This window comes from Engraulis encrasicolus, chromosome 24 (genome assembly GCF_034702125.1).
Source record: "Engraulis encrasicolus isolate BLACKSEA-1 chromosome 24, IST_EnEncr_1.0, whole genome shotgun sequence".
NCBI classification, from domain to species: Eukaryota; Metazoa; Chordata; class Actinopteri; order Clupeiformes; family Engraulidae; genus Engraulis; species Engraulis encrasicolus.
The window spans coordinates 19,333,756-19,357,516 of NC_085880.1; the positions used below are offsets into that span (position 1 = coordinate 19,333,756).

At 43.2% G+C, this 23,761-nt stretch overlaps 2 protein-coding genes across 2 annotated transcripts; one reads left to right on the forward strand and one right to left on the reverse strand.

Moving 5' to 3' along the window:
- Positions 1-1,795: 1,795 nt before the first annotated feature.
- On the reverse strand, positions 1,796-13,484 carry hnrnph3 (heterogeneous nuclear ribonucleoprotein H3 (2H9)). Its single transcript, XM_063192084.1, has 11 exons — positions 13,407-13,484; positions 9,256-9,350; positions 8,987-9,142; positions 7,924-8,067; positions 7,254-7,392; positions 6,436-6,629; positions 6,133-6,228; positions 5,280-5,404; positions 4,012-4,147; positions 2,929-2,985; positions 1,796-2,540 (listed from the first exon to the last, which is right to left on the reverse strand). The coding sequence occupies exons 2-11, from the start codon at positions 9,341-9,343 to the stop codon at positions 2,449-2,451; spliced, it is 1,227 nt and encodes a 408-aa protein (XP_063048154.1). The 5' UTR covers positions 9,344-9,350; positions 13,407-13,484; the 3' UTR covers positions 1,796-2,448.
- Positions 13,485-14,016: 532 nt separating this feature from the next.
- Positions 14,017-23,661, forward strand: LOC134440915 (phenazine biosynthesis-like domain-containing protein 1). The gene is made up of 9 exons (XM_063191069.1): positions 14,017-14,100; positions 14,251-14,350; positions 14,797-14,895; positions 15,192-15,301; positions 17,935-17,964; positions 18,072-18,160; positions 20,408-20,583; positions 21,549-21,611; positions 21,992-23,661. The coding sequence occupies exons 1-9, from the start codon at positions 14,017-14,019 to the stop codon at positions 22,099-22,101; spliced, it is 861 nt and encodes a 286-aa protein (XP_063047139.1). The 3' UTR covers positions 22,102-23,661.
- Positions 23,662-23,761: the final 100 nt, after the last annotated feature.

The following is a 23,761-nucleotide window of genomic DNA, read 5'->3' on the forward strand; positions in this document are numbered from 1 at the left end:
TGAAGTGAAAGCCCATTGGGAAACTCCAACTCCCATTGTCATTGTGACACAGCACTCCACAGCACACAAGTGAACACTGCACACTGCACACAACGAAATTGAATTTATGCCTCACCCGTGCAAGGGGGCCGCCCTCAGTGGCGCCCCATGGGGAGCAGTGCGGTGGGACGGTACCATGCTCAGGGTACCTCAGTCATGGAGGAGGATGGGAGAGAGCACTGGTTGATTACTCCCCCCACCAACCTGGCGGGTCGGGAGTCGAACCGGCAACCTCTGGGATGCAAGTCTGACGCCCTAACCGCTCACCCATGACTGCCCACCGCTCACCCATGACTGCCCAAGGTATTTCCTCTCTTTTTTTTCCTCTCTATGTTTTCTTTTTTAATTGCAACTGGAAAGATTTTCAATATGATTTATATAATTAATTTATGCCAGTCATGTATTTTGGAAAAAAACAAAACTGTACCATAAATCCTTCATAAAATGGCTAAGATATTTCAAATGTGAATTGTTGTACAGTAGGCTAAATATTGACTCAAACCACTGATGGTTGTATCTGTTGATTGTATTTGTTTTTGTGTGAGAGCACAGTGTCAAGCACAGATTCAAATGTTGCCATCGCGTCTGGCTGTCTGGTATACAGCCTACACACACACACACACACAAAACGCAACTGTGGACATCGGCCCCCAGGCTGAGCGCAGTCCTCATTCAGATGGTTTGAAAGAAAGCAAAAAATGAAAAGGCTGTTTAGAAAGCAGTTTTTGGCAGAGTAAAGGTTACTGAAGAACCATTGTTGAATGTTCGCTTTTAAGAATCACATTTTCACCAGATTTCAAATAAACACCTCATACTGTAGGAATGGACCTGTGTCTATTGAGTGTGTGTGTGTATTACTTGGAGCATTAATTGTGTTTGGAGCTATTGAGCTGGGAGGGCATTCCAGTATGACGTCGAGAACCTGCGAAATATACAAGACCCACGTGTGAAAGACAGACAGCAACGCTACACTGCACGTCCTGGTGGCTTTGTGCTTCGTTAACACACTACAGTATGTCTATGGGGAAACATTGCACTCCATCATGTGCTGCATTGCAAAGGATTTTAAGACAATCACTAATCCAGTCATATTGGGATTTGAGTCATGGTATTGCCAATTGAAGTCATAGTGGTTTGCACTTATCAGTTTAAAGGTCCACCATGTGGAAGAATTACGGTAGGTGACCGATATGCCATCATGGACTGAATATTGTGTAGCAATAGTGATACATACTGTACTTTTAGATAAATTAGTGTGAGAAGTAGATGCACCGGATCCAAGATCCGGTTCCGGATCTGGCAGGATAATAGGGTTTTTCACAGGGTCCAGGTCCGGCAGGATCTTAAGCAGTGGATCCAATATCCGGTAGGATCCTAAAAATCAGGATCTGGTGCATCTCTAGTTTTTACGTAGCTAGGCATTTCAGTCAGTCTTTCACAACCCCAATCGCTGCATGGAGTGAAAGCCCTTTGGAAGTGGCCATTGCAGGCAGTGTGGCAGTAAGCCAATGAGTCTAAAAAATAGTTTTAGCCAACGTAATAAAAAGGGCCCACATGTGCGAATAGGCTATGTGTTTCAACCCTTTCGTAGGATCCGGTGCATCTCTAGTGAGATGTCAACCCACGCCTCACCAATTTTGCTTGTGTTTAGAAACAATTCTGGGCAGAGCATGTCCAGTATTGTCACTGTTTACATACCAGGGGGACCCTGACTTGTGCTTTGAACCAGTCATGACAATGAAAACATAGCTGGAGGTCGGTTGTAAAATATAGCAGTGTTGTCTTTATTGTGTCTCCGGGTTAGCTCTTGAAATATTCAGAGATAATCACCCCGACAACTGCACAACTCAAGCAAACATATAGCCTTTATAAAATGAAAAATGAGAAGAAAAAAACTACAGTAAAGGGATCTCTGATCATGAAACAGTAAACAGAAAAATCTATCTTGTCAAATTATCGCATAACATTTTAAAAACCCCACAATGAACCATGAACAGTGACAAGAGTTTTATATAAAACTTTAATTTATAAGTAAAATTTACAATAGCTGGTTATTAGCCTACGTAATGATCCCAAATATATATATATTTATATATATTTATATATGTGTGTAATAGACATTTCTTTTTTATTATTATTCCACTCTTTGAGACTGGAAATATTCTAAGTACATTTTTTATGAACATGTGAAAACATCCAAATACAAAAACAACTCTTCCAACTTTGGGTTGAAAACGGTGCCACTCTGAAGAGACCAGGGGTCTGTACTACAAAGCTGGTTCAGGAGTAAACCAGGTTAAGTTAAGAGCTCTAAATAGATCATCTTCTATTAGATGAATTACCTCTTAGCTTAACCTGGTTTACTCCTGAACCAGCTTTGTAGTATAGGCCCCAGTGCAGAGTGTATTTCTAGAACATTCCTCGGAGTCCGCTGCTTCGTGAGCCCATGCCGCCTCCAGAGCTGTTGTAGAACGCACCGCCACCGCCACCACCCCCGCGACCTGCACAACAACACACCATACCAGTTACATTTCAAACCACCAGAGGTGTCAAAAGCAAAAGTAAAAGTAAAAAAAGAAACACAGTTTGCTTCCAGTAGACCTGTTTATTAGTCCTGTTTACCCGTTTACTAGTCTTATGATCAGCTGACCCCGTGCTGGTTTGATCAAGTTTGTGTTGGGTTCTTGTTAGGTTTTTAGTAACAAAACAGTTTATCTACCTCCTCATTAGGTACAATGGAGCAAATGTATCTATGCAATAGCATGTGCTAGTGTCATACTTACACCATGAATTCACTTTTATTTTTACTTTTGACACCTGTCTGCATACCACACAGCAACCAAACAACATGGAGAACTACATTGATTTTTGAAAAATAATGATACTGACCCATGTCAGATCCTCCGCTTGAAGTTGAGTTTAAAAACAACTCAATGTAACGATGCTCTGCAAAGAGAGACAGAAAAGAGAGAAGTTGGAGAATACATAAAGCGAGTAAAGCACGTTTGTTACATTGACAAACTATTCCTTGAAATGTACCACACCTGAGGGTTCTCACATGGTGCCAAATACAGTGATCTGGTATCTTTCACACTTTAAAAAAGTTGTATTGCTCTGAAATCATGTTGTCCCTCCTCTAAAATACTGATTTGACTCGTCTTGGACTAACGAACAAATAAATAATAGTTCCTGTGTACGATTTCAACTCGTGTAATGTTCACCTGCCACCTCTGGTGACAGACCAAGGCAGGACAGGGCAGGGCACAAACAATCAGAAAGCCCCATGTTTTGACCCCACGTGCTTTGACAATGACAACAGAGTGTAGAGGTCAGGCCTGGGGCACCGTGCGCAGCGCTGCGCAGCTCACTAAACAGTGGCCCGCCATTATGGCCTCTCTCTATACCAGCCGTTATCTTTGAGCAGCTTTAGCAAATTCCTCACATAATCCTGGAGGCTGCGGGTCCTGATGTGACGCTTCCAAAGAGAGCAGCGCTGGGATGGCAGAGAGGAGCGGAGAGGAGTGGAGTGGAGGGGAGCAAAGGAAAGCAGAGGGGAGGGGAGAGGAGAGGAGCGGAGAGGAGGGGAAAAGAGTGGAACAGACAGGGTAGGCAGAGAGAAGCGGAGGGGAACGGAGCGGAGCAGAGGAAAGCAGAGGGGAGTGGAGAGGAGCAGAGAGGAGAGGAAAGGAGTGGAACAGACAGGGTAGGCAGAGGGGAGTGGAGGGGGGCAGAGGGGAGTGGAGGGGGCAGAGGGGAGTGGAGGGGGGCAGAGGGGAGTGGAGGGGGCAGAGAGGAGTGGAGGGGGGCAGAGAGGAGTGGAGGGGAATGGAGCAGAGCAGAGGAAAGCGGAGAGGAGGGGAACAGAGGGGAATGGGCAAGGCAGGCAAAGGAAAGCGGAGATGTGTACTGTAGACTGGGCAAGCAGAGGGGAGCAGACAGGGCAAGCAGGCAGACAGACAGACGCATACGTACGCATGTGATTCTTGTCCTTCGACATTGCTGACACGGCATCCTCGTGCGAAGCGAACTCCACGTCTGCCTCCCCAGTGGACTTGCCATTCGGGCCGACGTCGATGCGGACGCGCATGGGGTGAAGCGGCGCAAAGAACTGCAATGACACAGGAGACACACATCACTACACATTTAACACACACCAAAAATCAACACAAATCCACTAACTCATCAGTGAATAAACCTGTCTGAAACATCAATGGAAGAGCGATGGAAAGACTTGTGTCTTATTTACAGACGCGTATTTCAAAGAACATTGATGAAACAAAAAATGTCTTCAGAAGCACACTTGGTTATAACCGGTGAAATATCAAAACAAATTGCCTTGCACAAATCTTTACAATAAATTACATTTAGCTGATGCTTTTATGCAAAGCAATTTATAGGCAGAAGCGATTCTAAGATCAGATGGGGCCCCAAGCAAAAATGCAAAAGAATCAACATTTGAACCAAAATCGCCACTACTGTGGTAATGTGTGGGCTGTTATTCACTATCTAGGGGCTTGGGAGCTCCAAGCGGCTGCCTGCCTTACCTGGTGGCAAGATGCGCCTCTGTTTATAGGGTATTGGTGACAGTGTGGGGTTAGGTGCCTTGCTCAAGGAATGAGGTAGGTAGTAGAAGGGTGGGATTCGAACCAGCAACCCTCCGATCTAAAGCCCATCTCCTTAACATTTTTGTCTCGGCTGCCCAGACGGAGCAGGCTTAGCAAATGACCTCGGGCTGGACCTGACACTTAACACTAATTCACTTTTTCATGTATTTTACTGAAGGCTAAATATCCCTAAGTGTCTGTGCATATTTCTCCTAACTGTCTGTGAGTGCCCGGTTTATTTGGTCCTAAGTGAGTATAGCTCTATATTGCTTCTAAATGTCTGTGAGTATAGCTGTATATTGCTCCTAAGGGCCCCCGCACATCGGCTCCGACAAAGTGTGGAGCACTGCTCCGCCAAAGTTCGATTCCATTGATGTCAATAGAACCTCACACACCGACGCCGATGTCTGCGGCCATTCGCGGATGTCGGCTAGCGATTAGAGGCAAGTTCTATTTTGTCGGAGCCGCCCATTGACTTTCCATGCTATGTTCGTGTGAAATTGGGTTTGGGGCTCAGAATAGTGTCGGAAGCGAAAGTGCTCCGCAGTGCTGTCGGAGCCAATGTGCGGAGGCCCTCAGTCGGTATAGCCGGATACTGCTCCTAAGTGAGTGAGTGTGGATGGTGTGTGGCCTCACGCTGGCGACGTCGGCCTCTGTGGCTCGGAAGGGGAGGCCCCTCATGTGCACGAAGTGGCCACTGTGGAAACTGGAACTGCTGCTGTCGCCGCCCCCACCATAGCCGCCATGACTACTACTGCTGCCTATAGGAACACACACACAGTAATAACATGAACACACACATTAATGCCACCACCATAATCACTATGGGTACTACTGCAGCCTGCAAAAACACACACACACTTTACACACATTAATAACACACGTTAATGCCCCTACCATATCACCATGGCTACTACTGCTGCCTACAGGAACACACACACATAAATATCACACACACACACACACACACACACACACACACACACACACACACACACACACACACACACACACACACACACACACAACTGTACTGCCCCCACCATAATCCCCATGGCTACCACTGCTGACTACAAACACACCTGCACACAGCAGGAATCAAAAACACAAAGAAACCACACAGGTGCACATATATGCACACATACACATAGGCACATGAATAGAAAAAAAAGACAATACAGCATTATGCAAGCTCTCAGTCACACGTGAGCACATGCATACATACACATACCTCTCTCTCTCTCTCACTCTCTCTCTCTCTCTCTCACACACACACACACCAACAAAATAACACCCAGGCATGCATGCATTCTCACACAGGCGCACACTCACACAAGCACATGCACATGCACATGTATGTACGTACATACGCGCACACACACACGCGCGCACGTACACACACAAACGTGCGCACACACACACACGTCATGTTTCCCAGGCCAAATGAGCCCGGTCACAGGCTACTTTTAAAGGGTCCTGGTCCTCCTACCTCTGCTGCGGTCGCCCCTGCCGCCCCTCTCCTCAAACATGCCGTTGCCAAAGCAGTAGTTATTGAAGCCGTTGTAGTTGTCAAAGCCTCCGTAACCTTTAAAACACAGACAGAGGTAGATGGTGACTTCATGCTGTAGTACTTACAATACGCAAACATGAAAAAACCCAAACATTAACAATATGGTGGCCCAACAACAACAACAAAAAAGGCAAACTGTGCGGGCCAAATGTTTGCCATGTCCGGGCCAGATTTGGTCCTCGGGCTGCTATTTGGAGACCACTGCAGTAAGGGGTAACACACCTCCGCTGTATCCGCCGCCTCCACTGCGCATCTGGTCCAGAACCGCGCCGCCTCTACCCGGACCAGGCCCAAAGAAGCCCCCGCGCCCCATGATTGGCCGATCGTACGGACCCGGCCGCTGAGGCATCATCCTGCGGGGCACTTCGTAGTATGCCCGGATCTCATTGCGACTGCTCTTGAATATCTCGATGTACCTGGGTTCCAAGAGGCACAACATCACAATGTGCTACGAGATACAAAAAAGGTGTCACATCTTATGCATATTTACACATAGCCATAATAAAGCTATCTGAGCCTTGATGATACAATTACTTTTTTCAGTGGTTTAAAGCCAATACCTAGAGTTACCACTCCAATGAGCTAAGATTAACTTCATTCATTAAAATACAGCCACACAAGAGGACTTTTCATTTCCAGCTAAATTAGAAACATTTTTGACCCCCAGCAAACCATTCCACCCACTATCAATCAACCATAGGATCTATGATCTGTGCCTTTTACAGAAACTCCAAGTGTTATGGAGAACAAGGTGAGATCAGTAGCCCATGAGTGGAAATGAGGGAAGGTTGAGATGGAAATGGATATTAATGGTACATCTTTGTTCTAGAGCAGAAAGATGCATGATCCCAACCAACCCTGCCCCCCACCGCCCAACCCTGTTCCCTACCCCGCATCCCCCCCACACACATACACACCCATTCCACTCCCCTCTCCCTCCCTCCACCTCCCCCTCCCCCCGGTCCTGGGCCCCACAGTAAAGTGAGAGCACAGTCCAACCACAGCCCCCAGTTCCCATTTCCCAGTCTTGCTGGCCCCACCTGTGCCCTATTCTTTCCTTGTGTTTCCCCAGTGCCTTTTCTGCTATCTCCTTTGAGGCAAACTGCACGAAGGCTTCCCCTGTGCTCCTCCCCTGGTAGTCCATCGGCAATCTTATCCCATTTGGAACGATTTTCAACCCTTTAACCCAAAGGACAAATAACCCCACAAGGGGAGACATGTTATAACAGAGCCGCAGCAGATTCCCAAACTGTGGAGAGATGAGCAGAACACAAACACCCCCAAAAACAAAACAAACCACACCCTGCCACCAATTCAGATTTATAGGAACATTATTTTCCCAAAATAACACTTGGTTGAAGAATTTAAATAATACATTTACTGGTTATTACACCCATTACTGACATTGCACACAGATTTCAAAGTGTACACATCACCAACTTACATTTAATTCACTTGGATGACTTTTGCATACAGTGAACAGCACAAACGACCGGTCATTTCTTTGCTTTTAGAAAACATTTCAGACCATTTCAAATTACATTTGTAGGCCAGAAGACTTAAAAAACGCAAGGCACCAGCAAAAAATAAACAGTGTTGCTATGCTCAAAATTTGTTTATGCTTGCTTTTTTTTGTTTTTAAATATATATATATATATATATAAACTGTTTGTAGACGTCATTGCCGTTAAACGTGACGTCCCTGAGTACCTGCGAAGAACTGTACGATCTCCTCCTTGCTGCAGCCAAAGGGGAGGCCTCTGAGGCGCAGCGTGCAGCCGCTGCTACTGTCGTAGTCTGTGGGGCCGCAGCGCTTCAGAACCCAGTCCATCTCACTGCGGTTTGACTTAAACACTGCAAAAGAGATAGTTGTAAACCCTGATAGATGAGGAACCCTTTCTGCTTGGATTGTTTTTGTTTGCTTGCAAGTGAAGAGTTACGCCTTGGGCTCATCTGCAAACATCCAGAACCCAGTCCATCTGACTGCAGCTCGACTTAAAACACTGCAACAGCACAGCATCTCACACGTTTTGGGTTTTTTTGGGGTCTTTTTTTGTTTTTGGGTGGTATGAGGGAGACCAAGGGAGAGATATAATGGCAAACCCTGATATACAGGTATACCCTGATTTTCTTTGGTTGTGATAATTGCGCCCTGGGCTCTTCTACAAACAAGTTTTGCACGTTTCCTCTACTGCACCAGGCTTTATCACATAACTCTGTGTCGTATACCACACTGAAGTGACCTGGTTCAATGTCATATGTAGCGCAGCGAAGTCACTTTGTACTGGACAAAAACAAATATGCGTTGCAGCACGCACACACACACAGTGTTATGAAACAGAGCGAATGCCTTGCCTTCTTGGCCGCTGCTCCCTTTGTAGCTGCATATTTTATCAGGTTTGAACTGTTGAAAGCTGTAGACGCACACACAGAATGCAAAATTTAACTCCCTGCAAGTAGTAGATGCCTGGGGCCTTAGCCGAGCGATTGCATAACGGGCACAGCACAGTTCAGAGGCGGGTAACAGTACCTGCACATATGGCTACCTAGGGAACAACAGCAACTACAGAAGGCTAGGAGATGAAGTAAACTATCTTTCTAAAAAGACTTTAAGAGAAGTGTTGCCATTTTCATGAACCACATGAAATATCTTTTCCAGATCTGGATTGATCCTAAGAATTCTGAGCATTCTGAGCACCAGTTCTGTTGACTTTAAATGTGTGTCTGTATTGTTGTAACGTGATATCACATGGTGTAAGTGATAGGCATTTACCTTCAATGTACCGATGCCCCATGTATTTGCGATCCTTGGCCAACGCATTCTTAAAATCCTCTGATGTTTTCAACTCTACAAAGGCCTCTCCACTAGGTCTTCCTTCCTTGGAGTAGGTGAAACATACCCCATTCACTTTGCCAACAATGTCACAATCTGAAAGAGAATGCATGAAACTAATCAGCAGAGCTTGCAATTTCCATTCAATTACATTTTAGCTTGCTACAGTACCTAGGATGCTTGTGACTGACTAAAAGAAAAACATTCACCTGAGAAAAAGGAGGCGACTTCTTCTTGCGTGCATGACCATGGCAGCCCACGGATCCGGACCACATACCCTTCATCATTGTGAGACATCTTTAATCTGGGAGGAAAATCAGTGAATAAAATGAATTGATCATTTTTTAAAAATGGAAGATAGTGTAGCATTTTTTCATTTTTGGTGGCGGTGGAGTGTGTGTGTGTGTGTGTGTGTGTGTGTGTGTGTGTGTGTGTGTGTGTGTGTGTGTGTGTGTGTGTGTGTGTGTTGGGGGATAATGCTTATTTCCCTCAGTTAATTAAACATAGAAGTTAGAACTCGAGTTGCATATTTGAAGGATATGGTTTGAACACAGTAAACTGACAAGGTATCTCAAGCTCACATCTGTATCAAGTTTAGTAATATCAATTATTTTACTTCTTTCATTAGGTACATAATCGATCGATACGCCCTGAAGAAGGCCATAAGGGCCGAAACGCGTAGGCATTGTAGCCAAATAAAAAAGTAAAAAAAATTGCAACCTTGAGTGCCTCAGCATCTGTCTTTCTGGACCAAGTTTGAAAGACCCTACACTAATGAGCACCAAGGAAAAAAGGATAAGACCCAGAAGCACTCCAATTACCTGCTTGTGTTAGGTACATAACAGGCAAGTGCACTCCAATACGGCAGGGGAGGCACGGCCTCACCAGCTCCAGATGATTATGATGAGATGCAGTAAATGTGAATAATAGTTACAATAACAGCTATTGTTGTCTAGCATCTGCACCATAACTACCATTTGAGCAGTGTTTAAACTGTTTCACTCGTTCTCAATCATTTTTGTGGCCAAAATCGTAATATTTGCCCATTTCATGTCAAATTCCTCCGAATACGCCGAATTTGGGGAAACTCTGAATTTGCCTCACCCCCGGATTGCGCAATACCTCGTTAACAAGCTTGAGCGCATGCGCCATTTTGCTCGTTCTGTGAATGCAACCTGGTAATATTGTATTAAACGTTTTTATACACTTAATAGAAGTATGTATGGTGTGCCCTCATTTCCTGATAATTTTTTTACTATTTTCTACGTGTGATTATCATTTCTTTACTCTGAACGCTTTGGCATAACGCCCACTGAAATATACAGTGGTGAGGCCAGCAGTAGCCTGGCCGCAGACTCCTTCTGGCGTTGAGAGTATTGCTGGCCAGTTACGTCATAGCGAATCTGAAGTTCACAATATTGTCAGTCGGTGTTGTTGGCTAGCTTGTTCTCTTTGACTGCTACAAGTGGATTTCATAACGAAACTAAGAGCATTCTCAAAGTTGGATTTCCAAGGGGAAAATATGTGATAAAGAATGGAGGACCGACAGAGCTGAAGGGTTTGCTACTGCAGATGACCGATCAGAAGATTATAACTACCCGATCATTTCAAAGTGAGTGGTACAACAGAAACTATTTTTGTTTCCCCTATCTCTTTTTTGCAACCGGCGAGAATGTGTGGAAGACCATTCGCATGGGATTTTACGACTTAACAATTTACTAAGGACTAAGGAGCCTCACGAAACACAAATCCTCGCGGCTACTCATATTCATATTCAATGCCAAATTGCTTTGGACGTTTGGTGCGTCTCGAATAGATGTGGCTTTGGATGAACAGCACCGGCTAAAGTAACGTTAGCATGCGCAACTCCAAAGTGAAGGAAAAGAGCGGCGCATGGACCTGATGTAGCCTACGAGTTAAAGGTAAGATCAGTGTTTCCTATGTGTGTGAAGCCTGTGTTTGTGAGACCCGTGGGGAGTGAGTGAATCCGCCGTGATTCTGTCTGGTGTGGTGGTAGCTTTTGTGATCTGAACAGGATTCTCATGTGCCCTGTAACTGTTTGTAAAGTTGAGTACAGGGTACCGTTGAGGTAAATCAAATATACCCGTGTAACTACAAGACTCTGATCTAATTCCAAAGTGTAGGCATAACATAAATGACAGTCCCAAAATATTTGGTGACCATATCGAAGCTTGTGTAGTAATCTCTGTTTAAATGTCGTAGCCTCGTACAAGTAGATGTAGGCCTACATTTGCACGAGAATCCGGTGCTTATCACAAACGTTATCACACCAGTTTGTTCGCCGTGGTGCTCAGCGGTCTATATGACACCATGTTTTGAATCCTGTGTGTGTGTGTGTGTGTCTTTCATTGAGCATCCGCCGTGATGTGGTTTATGTGAGACCACTGTTTGAATCCTGTGTGTGTGAGAGCAGTGGGCTTTGAAGGAGCTTACACTCTTCACTATTCCTCTCCTCTCCTCTCTTTTCCCATCTCCTCTCCTCTTCTCCTCCTCTCTTCTCTCCTCCTCTCCTCTCCTCTCCTCCCCTCTCCTCTCCTCTCCTCCTCTCCTCTCTTCCTCTCCTCCTCTCCTCTCCTCTTCTCTCCTCCTCTCCTCTCCTCTCCTCTCCTCTTCTCTCTTCTTCTCTCCTCTCCTCTTCTCTCTTCTTCTCTCCCCTCCTCTCCTCTCCTCTGCTCTCCTCTCCTGCTCTCTCCTCTCCTCACTTCTCCTCTCCTCTTCTCTCCTCCTCTTCTCTCCTCCTCTCCTTTCCTCTCCTCTTCTCTCCTCGTCTCCTCTCCCTCTGCTGTGATGCTCCTGTTTGTCCACATTGGTGCAGTGTGGTTTATGTGAAACCACTGTTTGAATCCTGTGTGTGTGTGTGTGTGTGTGTGTGTGTGTGTGTGTGTGTGTGTGTGTGTGTGTGTGTGTGTGTGTGTGTGTGTGTGTGTGAGTGAGAGATCTAGTAGCATTTACTCTACGGAAATGCAGCATGTTTTATTATGTAGGCCTAACTTATGTTAAGAAAGCTATGGCATATGAAACTTATCGGTAGGCCTATTTGATAAATTTACTAAAACTGTAGCTGTAGTATTATATATTTGAAAATCTGATATTGGAAAAGTCAGTGCCTCACCAGCCATAAAGTTGACCGCACGTCACTGGTACATAATCGATTTCTCTAACAAGGCATTAAAATACCGGTACACTACTGATATAAGACTGAGGAAGATGATTAAGCAACGTGTAGTTTCCGAGTCGTCATGTTCAGGAAGGGGTCTATCACAGGGTCACGTTACGCGGGTGGAAAATCCACTGTTCCAAGGTTAACTCCTCACATGACATTGACACCAAGTGCTTTCGTTTTATCACCTTGCTGTGTTTGCTGCAATGCTACATCTCGGTAGTGCTAAAATATTATTCTGCAACCTTGACAGAGAACAACACTATCCTGCAGCATCGCTCACTTCGCCTGACGGTGGATTAGTTCTAGTGCTAGCAGTTAACGGTCAACTTCTTGTGACAAGCCAGGTTGACGTTCAGAAAGCAACCTTAGCTATGGTGGGTAACTAGCTGGCAAACATTGTGAGAGCGTACTCTTAGCTGCCAATGTGTAGAACAACACTCACATTCCAGTCTCAATCCTTAATGTGAAAATTGTCAGCTCTCCAAAACCAAAACCATAGAACCAGTGCCTTCAGAAACAAGCCTGCTAGCTGTCACTCACAAACCTTCACCTGTAGCGCATATGGGGTTTCCGGTAATGAAATCGCAATTTTAGCGTTTTACCATGAGTCGTTTAGACGGATTCTTGTGCACAGACTAAGAGTATTGATTATTAATCCAATGTGGTCTGCTGAAACAGCAGGAGATAGCCATGTACGAGGTGGTTCCCACCTTGTAAATAAAGCTAGCGTTGGCACCTAAGGCTAGGAACAATTAACTTGACGTCCCTGTCAAGTGCTGGTTAGCCAAAATCTCCTATTCTCAAGACAAACAAGAAATGACACCGGAATAATGTTACGCCCGACATTGTAGTAACCACGTAGTGACAGTTTAACCGCAGTATTAAACACAAAGACACATTTTATTATTGCTTATCTAGCCGACGGTGGCAGGAAAGACGAGTTCAACCACTACTACTACCGCACTGAATACTTTGCCAGCTAGCAAACATTAGCTAGTTGTCGTCGGTCACGTAGTATAGAGAACTAGCGTCGTACAAAATGGCAATGGTTTCGGACAATATGAGCATATGTCGTGATAAAACACCAAACCGAATATGTCGACCGTTGCCCTGCTACCACATCAATGCATAATAATCGTACATGAATATGAGTAAGGAAACGACATTTCTCTTTACCGTCAGACGCCTGTCTGTCCTCAGGTAGGTAGCTAAGGAACAGCGTTTAGGTAGGTAACGTCTATCCCCAGTATCTCGCGAGACTTTGTTTTGTCAAGCAGAGCCTCGCCAAGCTGTTGAAATGTTTATTTATAGCCTAACATCAATGTTGTCTTGTTCAGTGTGTGTGTGTGTGTGTGTGTGTGTGTGTGTGTGTGTGTGTGTGTGTGTGTGTGTGTGTGTGTGTGTGTGTGTGTGTGTGTGTGTGTGTGTGTGTGCCACCAGAGCCATGCCCTGCGTAGAGTTTAAATTGAAAAGAAAGGGTATAAAGTGGTAAAAAGTTACACTTGCCAATCTTGCCTATAACGTTTCCCATTTTCAAAACTGCTGTAGGCCCATTGATGTCAAATTCTGAGGGAAATAAATTGTAGGCCTAGGCTATCATTCATCTGTGTGCCAATACAAAAGACTCACAGCCGTGGAGTGTTATTATGGAGAGCTGGACTTATGGCAGCTTTTTGCAGGCTGCCCATTCGAGGGTGGACAATGCTGATGCTGCAAGTATAAAATTCAACTCCCCCTTTTCAGCCAGAGTCAACCAGAGTTCATAGCCGTCAGGGAAAACGCAGCAATGGATATACCGCTTTACATTATGGATGCTTTTACTACTTTACCTTTTAAAGGTAATCCGGCAGCTGTATGCCTTATAAAAGCGGTAAGTTAGTGTTTGATTTTTTAAATTTATTTTTTTATCAGCATCAGTTTGAACACTTTTACCAATGGCATCATTAGATGTGACTGTGATGGCTTTATCACAATCAGATGTAACTAAAACTACTAGCCGTGTCATGTTCCATATTCACAGCCATTGTCAGAGGAGTTATACCAAAAAATCGCAGCAGAGATGAACTTGCCTGAAACAGCCTTTGTCATTTGCAAAGATACATCTGACGACTTTGTCACAGGTACTTTTGTACGTTTGCTCACAATTCTGTGGAGTAGGCTATCAGTTATAGGCATTGTTGAGGGGTGCCAACAGTAGAGGGCCGCTGTAGGTCAATCAGGAGACTATAGAACATATGTGTAAATGCTGCTATGAAAAGACAAACATTGTATCTCCCATGTATTTGAATTGTAGTGTGACACTGTATTTTCAATTTGTTAAAAAGTCATGTTTAAGATTGTATTGTAAGGCCAAAATACTATAGTAAAGGAATTCTATATTTTATGGAGAGTTCTATAACCCCCAGTGCTTGCTGTGTGGGCCAAAATACCTTTGCACTGTCAATGTTGTTGAGTGTAAAACTTTGTTTAGGCACTATAACATTTGCCCCTATGTCACAACCTGCCACAGAGTGTGTTAAAATGCCTAACATCTGTGTGTATTGTCTATATTCATTTTAATCCTCAGCGTCGCGTTTTTCTTTGCGTTGGTTCACTCCGACAAATGAGGTAAGCCTGTGTGGACATGCCACCCTTGCTTCATCAGCTGTACTCTTTTATCACAAAAGTAAGTATGCCATATTTTTACTTTGATAAAAGTATGACACTTTGAAAGATTGTATTATTATTATTTAATTCTAACTGCATATGTACGCCTACTTAGTATTTTAAGAAAATGTGGTCATGAGAGGCATTTTCTCTATATTGCTGTGTTATTTTTACATGAACTTTTTTTTCTTATGACATAGTTATACTGTTAATATATCTTTTAATTTTATGGGCATCTGTGGGTTGCTTCCAAACATCATCTCACTGTATTTATATAGTGACAATAAAGCACTCTACTCTACTCTATTCTGTCAGGTAACATCAACGAGATGATAGTATTCGAAACGATGAGTGGAGAGCTGTGCAACCACCTGCGTGGAGACCGCATAGTCATGGACTTCCCCATATATTCAACTGCGCCCCAGGTCAGACTGGCGAGACATTTACACACACTGTAATGACTCAAAATGTGTGCAGTGGCCTAGTGGTTAGGTAGTTGGTTTTTCAATTTGGGGTTCAAAGGTTTGAATCCCACATGACCTCTCCCTACACCTCGAGTGCGTTACAATATGCAACCTTGCCTCCTCCACTTGTGCTTGTTTCCTCGTAACAGGAAGTAATCACTGACAACAGCATTATATTTCAATATCTAGCAAAAGCTCAATTGTACAGTCTTTTTCTCATTTGCAATTGGGATGGTGAATGAAATACAGTCCCTCAAAAGTTGTTGTGGCTAGGCTGACAGCTGGGAAACTTTATCGTTTTCTTCACGGAGGAGGGGCCAGGAGGCGGGGCGAGGCCACAAGCACAAGTGGAGGAGGCAAGGTCGCATATGGGTCATTCCATGTCAATTCACATGCCCACATGACCCTCTCCGATTCACCCGATATCTCACATACAGGTACCTTTTGATGTCAATTGAAAGAATACCAAGTATTAGCAGCCTACGTATAACGGTTGCGGAGATGAAGCCCTCCAAAGTTGGGGTGCCATGCCCACCTTTCAAGCCTGTGAATTGCATACAAAATTTACAAGCAGATTTTGACACCTCTGGTTTTAGTTTTGAAGGAAGATGCAGGCCTAAAAATCACCATGGCCCCTCAATATGACCCTGTCTACCAGATGATGTACTCACAAATAGCATGCCTTGATTATTTTTGGCTATATTAAGCCTTAAAAGCTGAATTTGCGAAAAGCATGATGAAGAGTCTTGCCATTTTGGGGTTCCAGATCTTGGAAACTATGTATGCTTTGGGAGTTATAATTGATTTTCCATCATATTTGGGAACTGTATAGTGTATTCCAAAAAAATTAGGGCACTCAGACTTTTAATGATGGAATAGGAGGGACTCAAAAACAGCTTTTGGACAAAATGACCTTACAGTACCCTCTACTTCAGGCCTCAAATTAACCATGTGGGCACTTGATGACTGGAACGCCCTTTTAACCCCATGTACAGTAGCACTGTATCAAACATTCAAGCTTAGAAAAACTTTGTTTTTCAAAGTTCTTCATATTAATCTTGGCCTTCAAAATGTATTGAAAAAAAACGTAACAACAGCGTAATGTAAGAAAACAAAAGGGGCTGGAAAATATTGCCCATAATTTACCAATAAAGTAGTCTAGAAATCTAGACAACCCTAGGGGTCAAGCTCGCTAGGCTACCAATAGAATAAAGCACTTTAATTCTACAGTATATTGCTATATATTAATTATGATTTTAACAGGCATTATGCAGAATGCTCAATCATGATTACATTTCTACCAGGACACCCACACCCCCATGTCTGGTAGAAATGTAGTGCAGGATCGAGGTCATCTTGGGATTGCCATCATGATTGAGCATTAAGCTGTCACACAGGAAATTATTTAAACTAGAAATATTCATCATGCTTGTTAAAATCATAATTAGTATGTAGCAGTATACTGTATAATTACAGTGCTTTATTGGTAAAGTATGGGCAAGACTTTCCAGCCCCTTTTGTTTTCTTACATTAGAAGAAAAACATTTTTTAGACCAGCAGATGGCAGCAGACAAAACAGACACTGTGTTAAGATATAAAGAAAAAAATATACGTTGAAGGCCCAGATTAATATGAAAAACTCCAAGCTTGAATGTTTGATACAGTGCTACAGCACATGGGGTTAAAAGGGCGTTCCAGTCAACAAGTGCCCACATGGTTAATTTGAGGCCTAAAGTAGAGGGTACTGTAAGGTCATTTTGTCCAAAAGCTGTTTTTGAGTCCCTCCCATTCTATCATTTAAAGTCTGAGCGCCCTAGTTCTTTTGGAATACACTGTACAGTTCCCAAATATGATGGAAAATCAATTATAACTCCCAAAGCATACATAGTTTCCAAGATCTGGAACCCCAAAATGGCAAGACTCTTCATTACGCTATCTACAAATTCAGTTTTTAAGGCTTAATATAGCCAAAAATAATCAAGGCATGCTATTTGTAAGCACACCATCTGGTAGACAGGGTCATATTGAGAGGCCAAGGTGATTTTTAGGCCTCTATCTTCCTTCAAACTAAAACCAGAGGTGTCAAAATCTGCTTGTAAATTTTGTATGCAATTCACAGGATTGAAAAGTGATCATGGCACCCCAACTTTGGAGGGCTTCATCTCTGCAACCGTTAGGCGTAGGGTGCTAATACGTGGTATTCTTTCAATTGACATCAAAAGGTACATGTATCTGAGATATCGGATAAATCGGAGAGGGTCACGTGGGGAGATTCTAGGGAATCATGTGAATTGACATGGAATGACACAATTGTAACGCACTCCCTCATCCATAGCTGATGCGCCCTTGAGCAAGGCACCTTACCCCTCATTACTCCAGGGACTGTAAAAGCATCAGTTAAGTGTAATGTAATGTAATTCAGTGTAATAATAGGCATATTTGCTTGCAAAACTGCTGCTCATATTTTTATTTAGTAAATATGCATTAAAAAAGATTACATTTGTGAACGGGCTGCATACATTTTGTAAATTAACGACTGAGATCACACACACTGAGACCTTGACACAAATAATAAACAGAGCTGTGTGTTACAGGAACCACAGGAGATTTCAGAACTAATTAAAGTAAGTAACCAGGTATTAAACCCAGTATCAATCCACCGAATCAATAACAGTACATCACAGCACAGCTGTGGCCGAAAGACTCAACTTTGTCTTTTATATATTTACAGGCTGTTGTGGGAGACCTACCACTGGACGATGTGCAATACAGTGAAAGCAGTAAGACACTCATACTCAGACTGGCGGACAAACTTGAAATGTAAATACATTTTCTTTGATTCGTACCGTCTGCAACACCGAGGAAATGTATAATGTGGGAGTGCTTGCTAGTAGCAAGTTGCTACTATGCAGAGCATGTTTCATTGTGTTTTCTTTCCTTAATTAGATAATTAATTAAGGGTGTAGTATTGATGAACGCCACTGTCATGGGGAAGGGAAGGTCCATGTGTGTGTGTGTGTGTGTGTGTGTGTGTGTGTGTGTGTGTGTGTGTGTGTGTGTGTGTGTGTGTGTGTGTGTGTGTTCATATCTAATGTTGTCATGTTATGACTGAATGGGATTAGTGAATGTAAGGGGAAGATGCTGAAAGCTGGAGTCATGAAAACTAGTGGCTATGCTATCTGTGCTAAAAGTACTAAAGGTGCTAAAAGTAAACTGCTGGCTTTGAGCAGACATTGAAGTGATGTGATATTACAGGGATATTAATTACTGTATGCGATGGGGACGCGGTGGCTCAATGAGCTAAGACGCCATACCATTATGCCGGCGACCCGGGTCCGATTCTGACCTGAGGTCCTTTGCAGATCCTTTCCCCCTCTCTCTCACTCATTTCCTCTCAAATTCTCCCACTGTCCTGCCCTGATTAAGGCCTAAAAACAAATGTGGCTTGTATTTGAACGGTCTGATGTAGCTGTAAAGCACAGTGCAGTGTGAGTGGACTATTGTGTCCATTTGAGCACTCCATTCGTAGTGAAGAGTGAGGCCTGCTTTGACACACAGGGGTGCCTCCTTTTCTTTGTCACAGAATACATTGTTTGCTTGAGCAACAGGCATAAACACATGGTTTTGTGCAGTGATTTAGTTGTGTGGGAAGAGCAAGCTGTTGAACACTAACCAGGCCACGCCCTCCTAGTGACGCAACACCTCTGGTGTTGCTTCTAGTCAGGCCAGGAGCAATACAAATATCGTTTCTGAGCTCCGGAGAAATCGGGAACTCCACCCACTTTGTCAACTGAGCAATCAACTTTAAGAAGCTCCAATGGCCCTGGGTAGAGGCGTATTCAAGGCAGTGACAAGGTTTAAGCATAGACATTCTATTGGGACTAAGAAAATCTTTGGTTTAAACTTCGGCACAGCCTTTTCTGGCCTTCAGCAGTAGCAAACCGAGGGAGGCCGGTTAACCAGGCTGTTTGGGAAACGTTATTCGTTATCTTCTTGGTCAGACCAGCATCTCGGTATGAGATTTGAAAGTCGATGATAATCAGACTAGTTGAACACTACTTTGAGTTTCAATCAGGTTTGAATACAGTCTGATTCTTCAGTGTGGAATAAATGTCAATGCAACATGTTTGCAATGCCATGCAGTGTGTGCAGATTTGCCTGGCCTTTATCAAGTCATGTTAATATTGCAAGTACTGTAACAGTAGTATCTGACTTAGGCCTATAGCAAGTGCAAACATATTTTGATGCAGTATGACTGTCCTGGGTCCTTCGTTTTACCCTGTGTCGGCATATAAACCATTTTTAAAGTGACATCTTCACAATGCTATATTGTAACCGAGGTCAACCTGCATTAGCAAAGGTGCTGACCAGTGGGCTAAAAGGTCAGGTCACTGTGTCAGTCCCCTGCAGATCTGTATTCACCACAGTAGTACGCTTATTGACCATACAAGTAAATATTGTTGTTTTTCATGTTGTTATTATAGACATGTATACACCACACGTGTATCGGTTTTGCAAGTGTATGAGAAAACAAACCTTCCCATCACTTTGCGACCAACGAAGTACAGTACATCAAAGTTATTTTTTTGACAAAACTTTCCTTTCACACCTTTCCTGAATATACAGCGTTATCCAAAGTTTTTTTTCTGTAACGTTACTAACAGACAGAGGAACAATGAAATCGAGAACAATTGGTGTATGGCATGAAGCCCTCCCTATCCCAACCTGTTTATCCTCTTTAGCATATGAACATATCTCACAAAGGGCAAAAGGAAAGATTTCTTTGTTTGAAGTAAGTTGCCCATTTTTGACTATGCTACTGCAAAAAAAAAGTCTTTGACCTTTTGCCCCAAAGGTAACAAACAGTGTCACTTATTGTCTATCTGATCTCTGTGCTTCTGCCTGTCGCCAATCTGCCCTCGTGCTTTGTAGTCTGTAGACAAAAACATTCCTGGAGCCTGAATGTGATCTACAGTAGACTATAAGCCAATTCTGACTGACATGTTAAACAATTAAACTGATATATTAATAATGATGAAACCATTTAAAATATTTTTCTTTCAATAGATCATCTTTGGCCTCACTAAAACCGGACCCAGAGGAGATGCTGAGGTGTGAACGCACTGGCAGGATAAGAGGGGTGTCGGTGACTATTAGAGGAACGCCTGACGTCCCTCCGGGATACGACTTCTATTCCAGGTTCTTTACACCGTGGAATGGCATCGCGGAGGACCCAGTAACTGGTAATTAACACGTTAAGACATGGCCCCTGTTATAAAGTTGTTGTTTCCTGCTGTTTCCAACTTAAGGCCCACTGCCATGTCATAGTAGTCTACTACTGGGGTAGTTAAAGTGATGGTTTGGAGTAGATTCATTTGAACCGTGACATCCATCCAGTAGTCCACCCTAAGTGTTTTCTGGCTTGGGCGAACATCGAACTTGGGCGAACATGCTTCGTTTTGTGAGTAGAGACCATATTTGTACTACTACTGAAGTTTGGCGTCATGAAATGTGATTTTTGTGGGGTAAGTCTGGAGATACTGTGAAGCTTTTCGGAATAACCATACAATAACTCGATAACTCTGCTAATGTTCGCCCAAGCCAGAAAACACCTAGGGTGGACAACTGGATGGATGTCACGGTTCAAATGGCATTAGTGTGAATCTATTCCAAACCATCACATTAAGCCTTTTCAAGAACTATTACAGTTTCACTGGTGGAATGGTGTGCATTATGGGGTTTTAAGGCCCCATGGATATTTTTTATCACATGGATATTTTTTGAGAACAAATATTTTTATTTGTTTATATTTTTTAGACCACCTCTTACACTTACATGACATTTGCATTAAAAAGTATATTTGTCATAACACAAATTGTATGGAATATGGAATCACTCTCCATGGGAGATACGTATCTGTTGGACTAAAACTTTAACACTTTGCCTTTTTTTTTTTTTTTTTTTACACATATCCATTGTAGACCTGTCTAAATGTCCACCCAAAACTCATTTTCGGTAGCTAAAACGTAACCTGTACAAAAGAGGCCGAAGCTGATGAAGAAAGCAAACATGCACATAGGCTATTTGTAAATGGGGTCTGAAAGGCCATTCAACTGAGCTATTAATCAGCTATTAATCTCACATCATTAAAACTGAGCAGAGATGTCTATGATTTCTTCTGATAACTCTTTTTTTAAATTGTTTTCAGGATCAGCTCATTCCATCCTTGCAAAATATTGGTCAGACAGACTGGAGAAACAGCGGTTAATTGGTATGGAGAAGCTGTCATTACCACCATAATATATGTGTTGTGTTATCTAAATATAATTTGTGTTTTGTTATTAATGAGTGTTATTGTCCGATTGTATTGAATCTATCTCTGACTATTTCAAATCCATATTCTTTAACAAGTCAAGTGGAATTGATTTCCTTTTTTTTACCCACAATGAAAACAGCCCTTCTTGTAGGTATTACGACCTTAGCAGGCTGTATGGGGGGCCCTATCTGTGTTTTGCCCTAGGGCCTAGAGTGCAATTGTTCCACCACTGATGAGGAACCTGAATGAGAGAATGCAATATTCTCTTCCTGTATTCTCTCTACCTTAATCGTTCCAGATTTGTCACATTTGCATTTCCTGTCTTTGCTTTGCAGCCTACCAGAGCTCTGCCAGAGGAGGAGAGATGGAGTTGGAGGTGAAGGACCACCGTTTGATGATTGCCGGCCGTGCCGTGTTCATCCTCGAGGGCATGATGTCCCTCTAGGCCTTTGGACACCGACTGATGAGGCATTGAGATACCAGGCCTGTTGTTCCTGTTGGTGACCGCATCGACGCAGGACATCACACTGAATGACGCTTTTAGTTCATGAAAGTCCTTGTGCACAGGCCTTCAGTACTACAGGGGCAGGTGTAAGGCAGGAAAGCATGATCAATGATGAACATTTAGAAAACACATCTCACTGAATACTGTACTATTTTCTTTGTTTATTTCTTAGAGCGAGGTGTCTTCTGAACTTTCATCATTGACGCTTTTAGTTCATTGACGTTTTTTGTTAGCCTGCTGTTTCTTTCAGCTGTTTTGTGGTCACTGTTTTAATCTATATGAAGTGATGGCCCACTTGGAATACTCCCATCGTCATTGTGACGGTACCATGCTCAGGGTACCTCAGTCATGGAGGAGGATGGAGGAGAACACTGGTTAGTCAGTGCCCCTACCAACCTGGTGGGTCGGAAGTCACACCGATAACTTTCAGGCTACAATTCTGACACGCCAACTGCTTACCCATGACTGCCCATATTCTATATTATTCCAAATATGTCAGTATCAGTACAGTAGTCTGTATTGTTTTACCAGAAAACCTATGTGACACTTTCAATATCTCCCATTTCCCACTAAGCAAGGGGGGGTGTTATAAGTGGTCTGGAAAAGGTCGGTCTTGAGATGATGTTTGAAAGATGACAGTGAGTCAGACTCACGGATGACCTGGGGAAGGGTGTTCCAGAGGGTGGGGGCAGCGATGGAAAAGGCTCTGTCCCCAAGGGTGCGGTATTTGGTGTTGATGGTGGGGATGAGGAGCGTAGATGGGAAGGAGGAGAGTGGCGGTGTAGGAGATCAGTGAAATACCAGGTGTCAAGGTTATTTAGGGCTTTGTAAGTGATGAAGAGAATCTTGAAATGTATACGCTGTGGGAGAAGCTTATGGGAAGCCGGTGAAGTTGACAGAGGATGGGGGTGATGTGTTTTCTGGAGGGGGAACGGGTAAGCAGCCAGGCTAGCAGCCGGACGGGTAAGCAGCCGGGCACAGTGTTTGACATATTGCAGTTTTTGAAGAATATTTGAGGGGAGGCCATTGCAGTAGTCTAGTCTGGAAGTGATAGGGGTAGATTTGTCCAAGGGAAGCATTTACATGCTTTTGCAATTCACATATTACTTTAATACCTTTATAAAAACGTTGCATTTCAAGTACCATTTTACATCGAATAAAATGTTTACTGTTATGCCATGTTTTAAGGTTTCTCCATTACAAACTGAAAGACACTGATGGACATTCATGTTAAGATCTAAAATTATTTATGGCAAAAATGTCCATGGCCTGGCAAAAGTGCCATTCATCCCATGATGATTTGTGATGTCGCGCTCAGTTTTGTTTTTATTTTTTGGTACGTCATTCATGTTTTGTTGTTTTTGTTCTTTGAACACAGTGGTTTTATGTGCGACTGGCGCATGATTCATCTTGAGCACTAATAAAATATACATCTATGTTTGAAATTGTTTGACAGCACAGTGTCATTTGTGATTAACAAATACAGTATATTTTCTTTCATTCCATGTTCTGTTAAGACACTTTTTTTCATCGAGTCACCTATATCAAAAACACAATATAAGTCTTGATGGTGTTCTTGAGGTGAAATAAGTAAGGGATA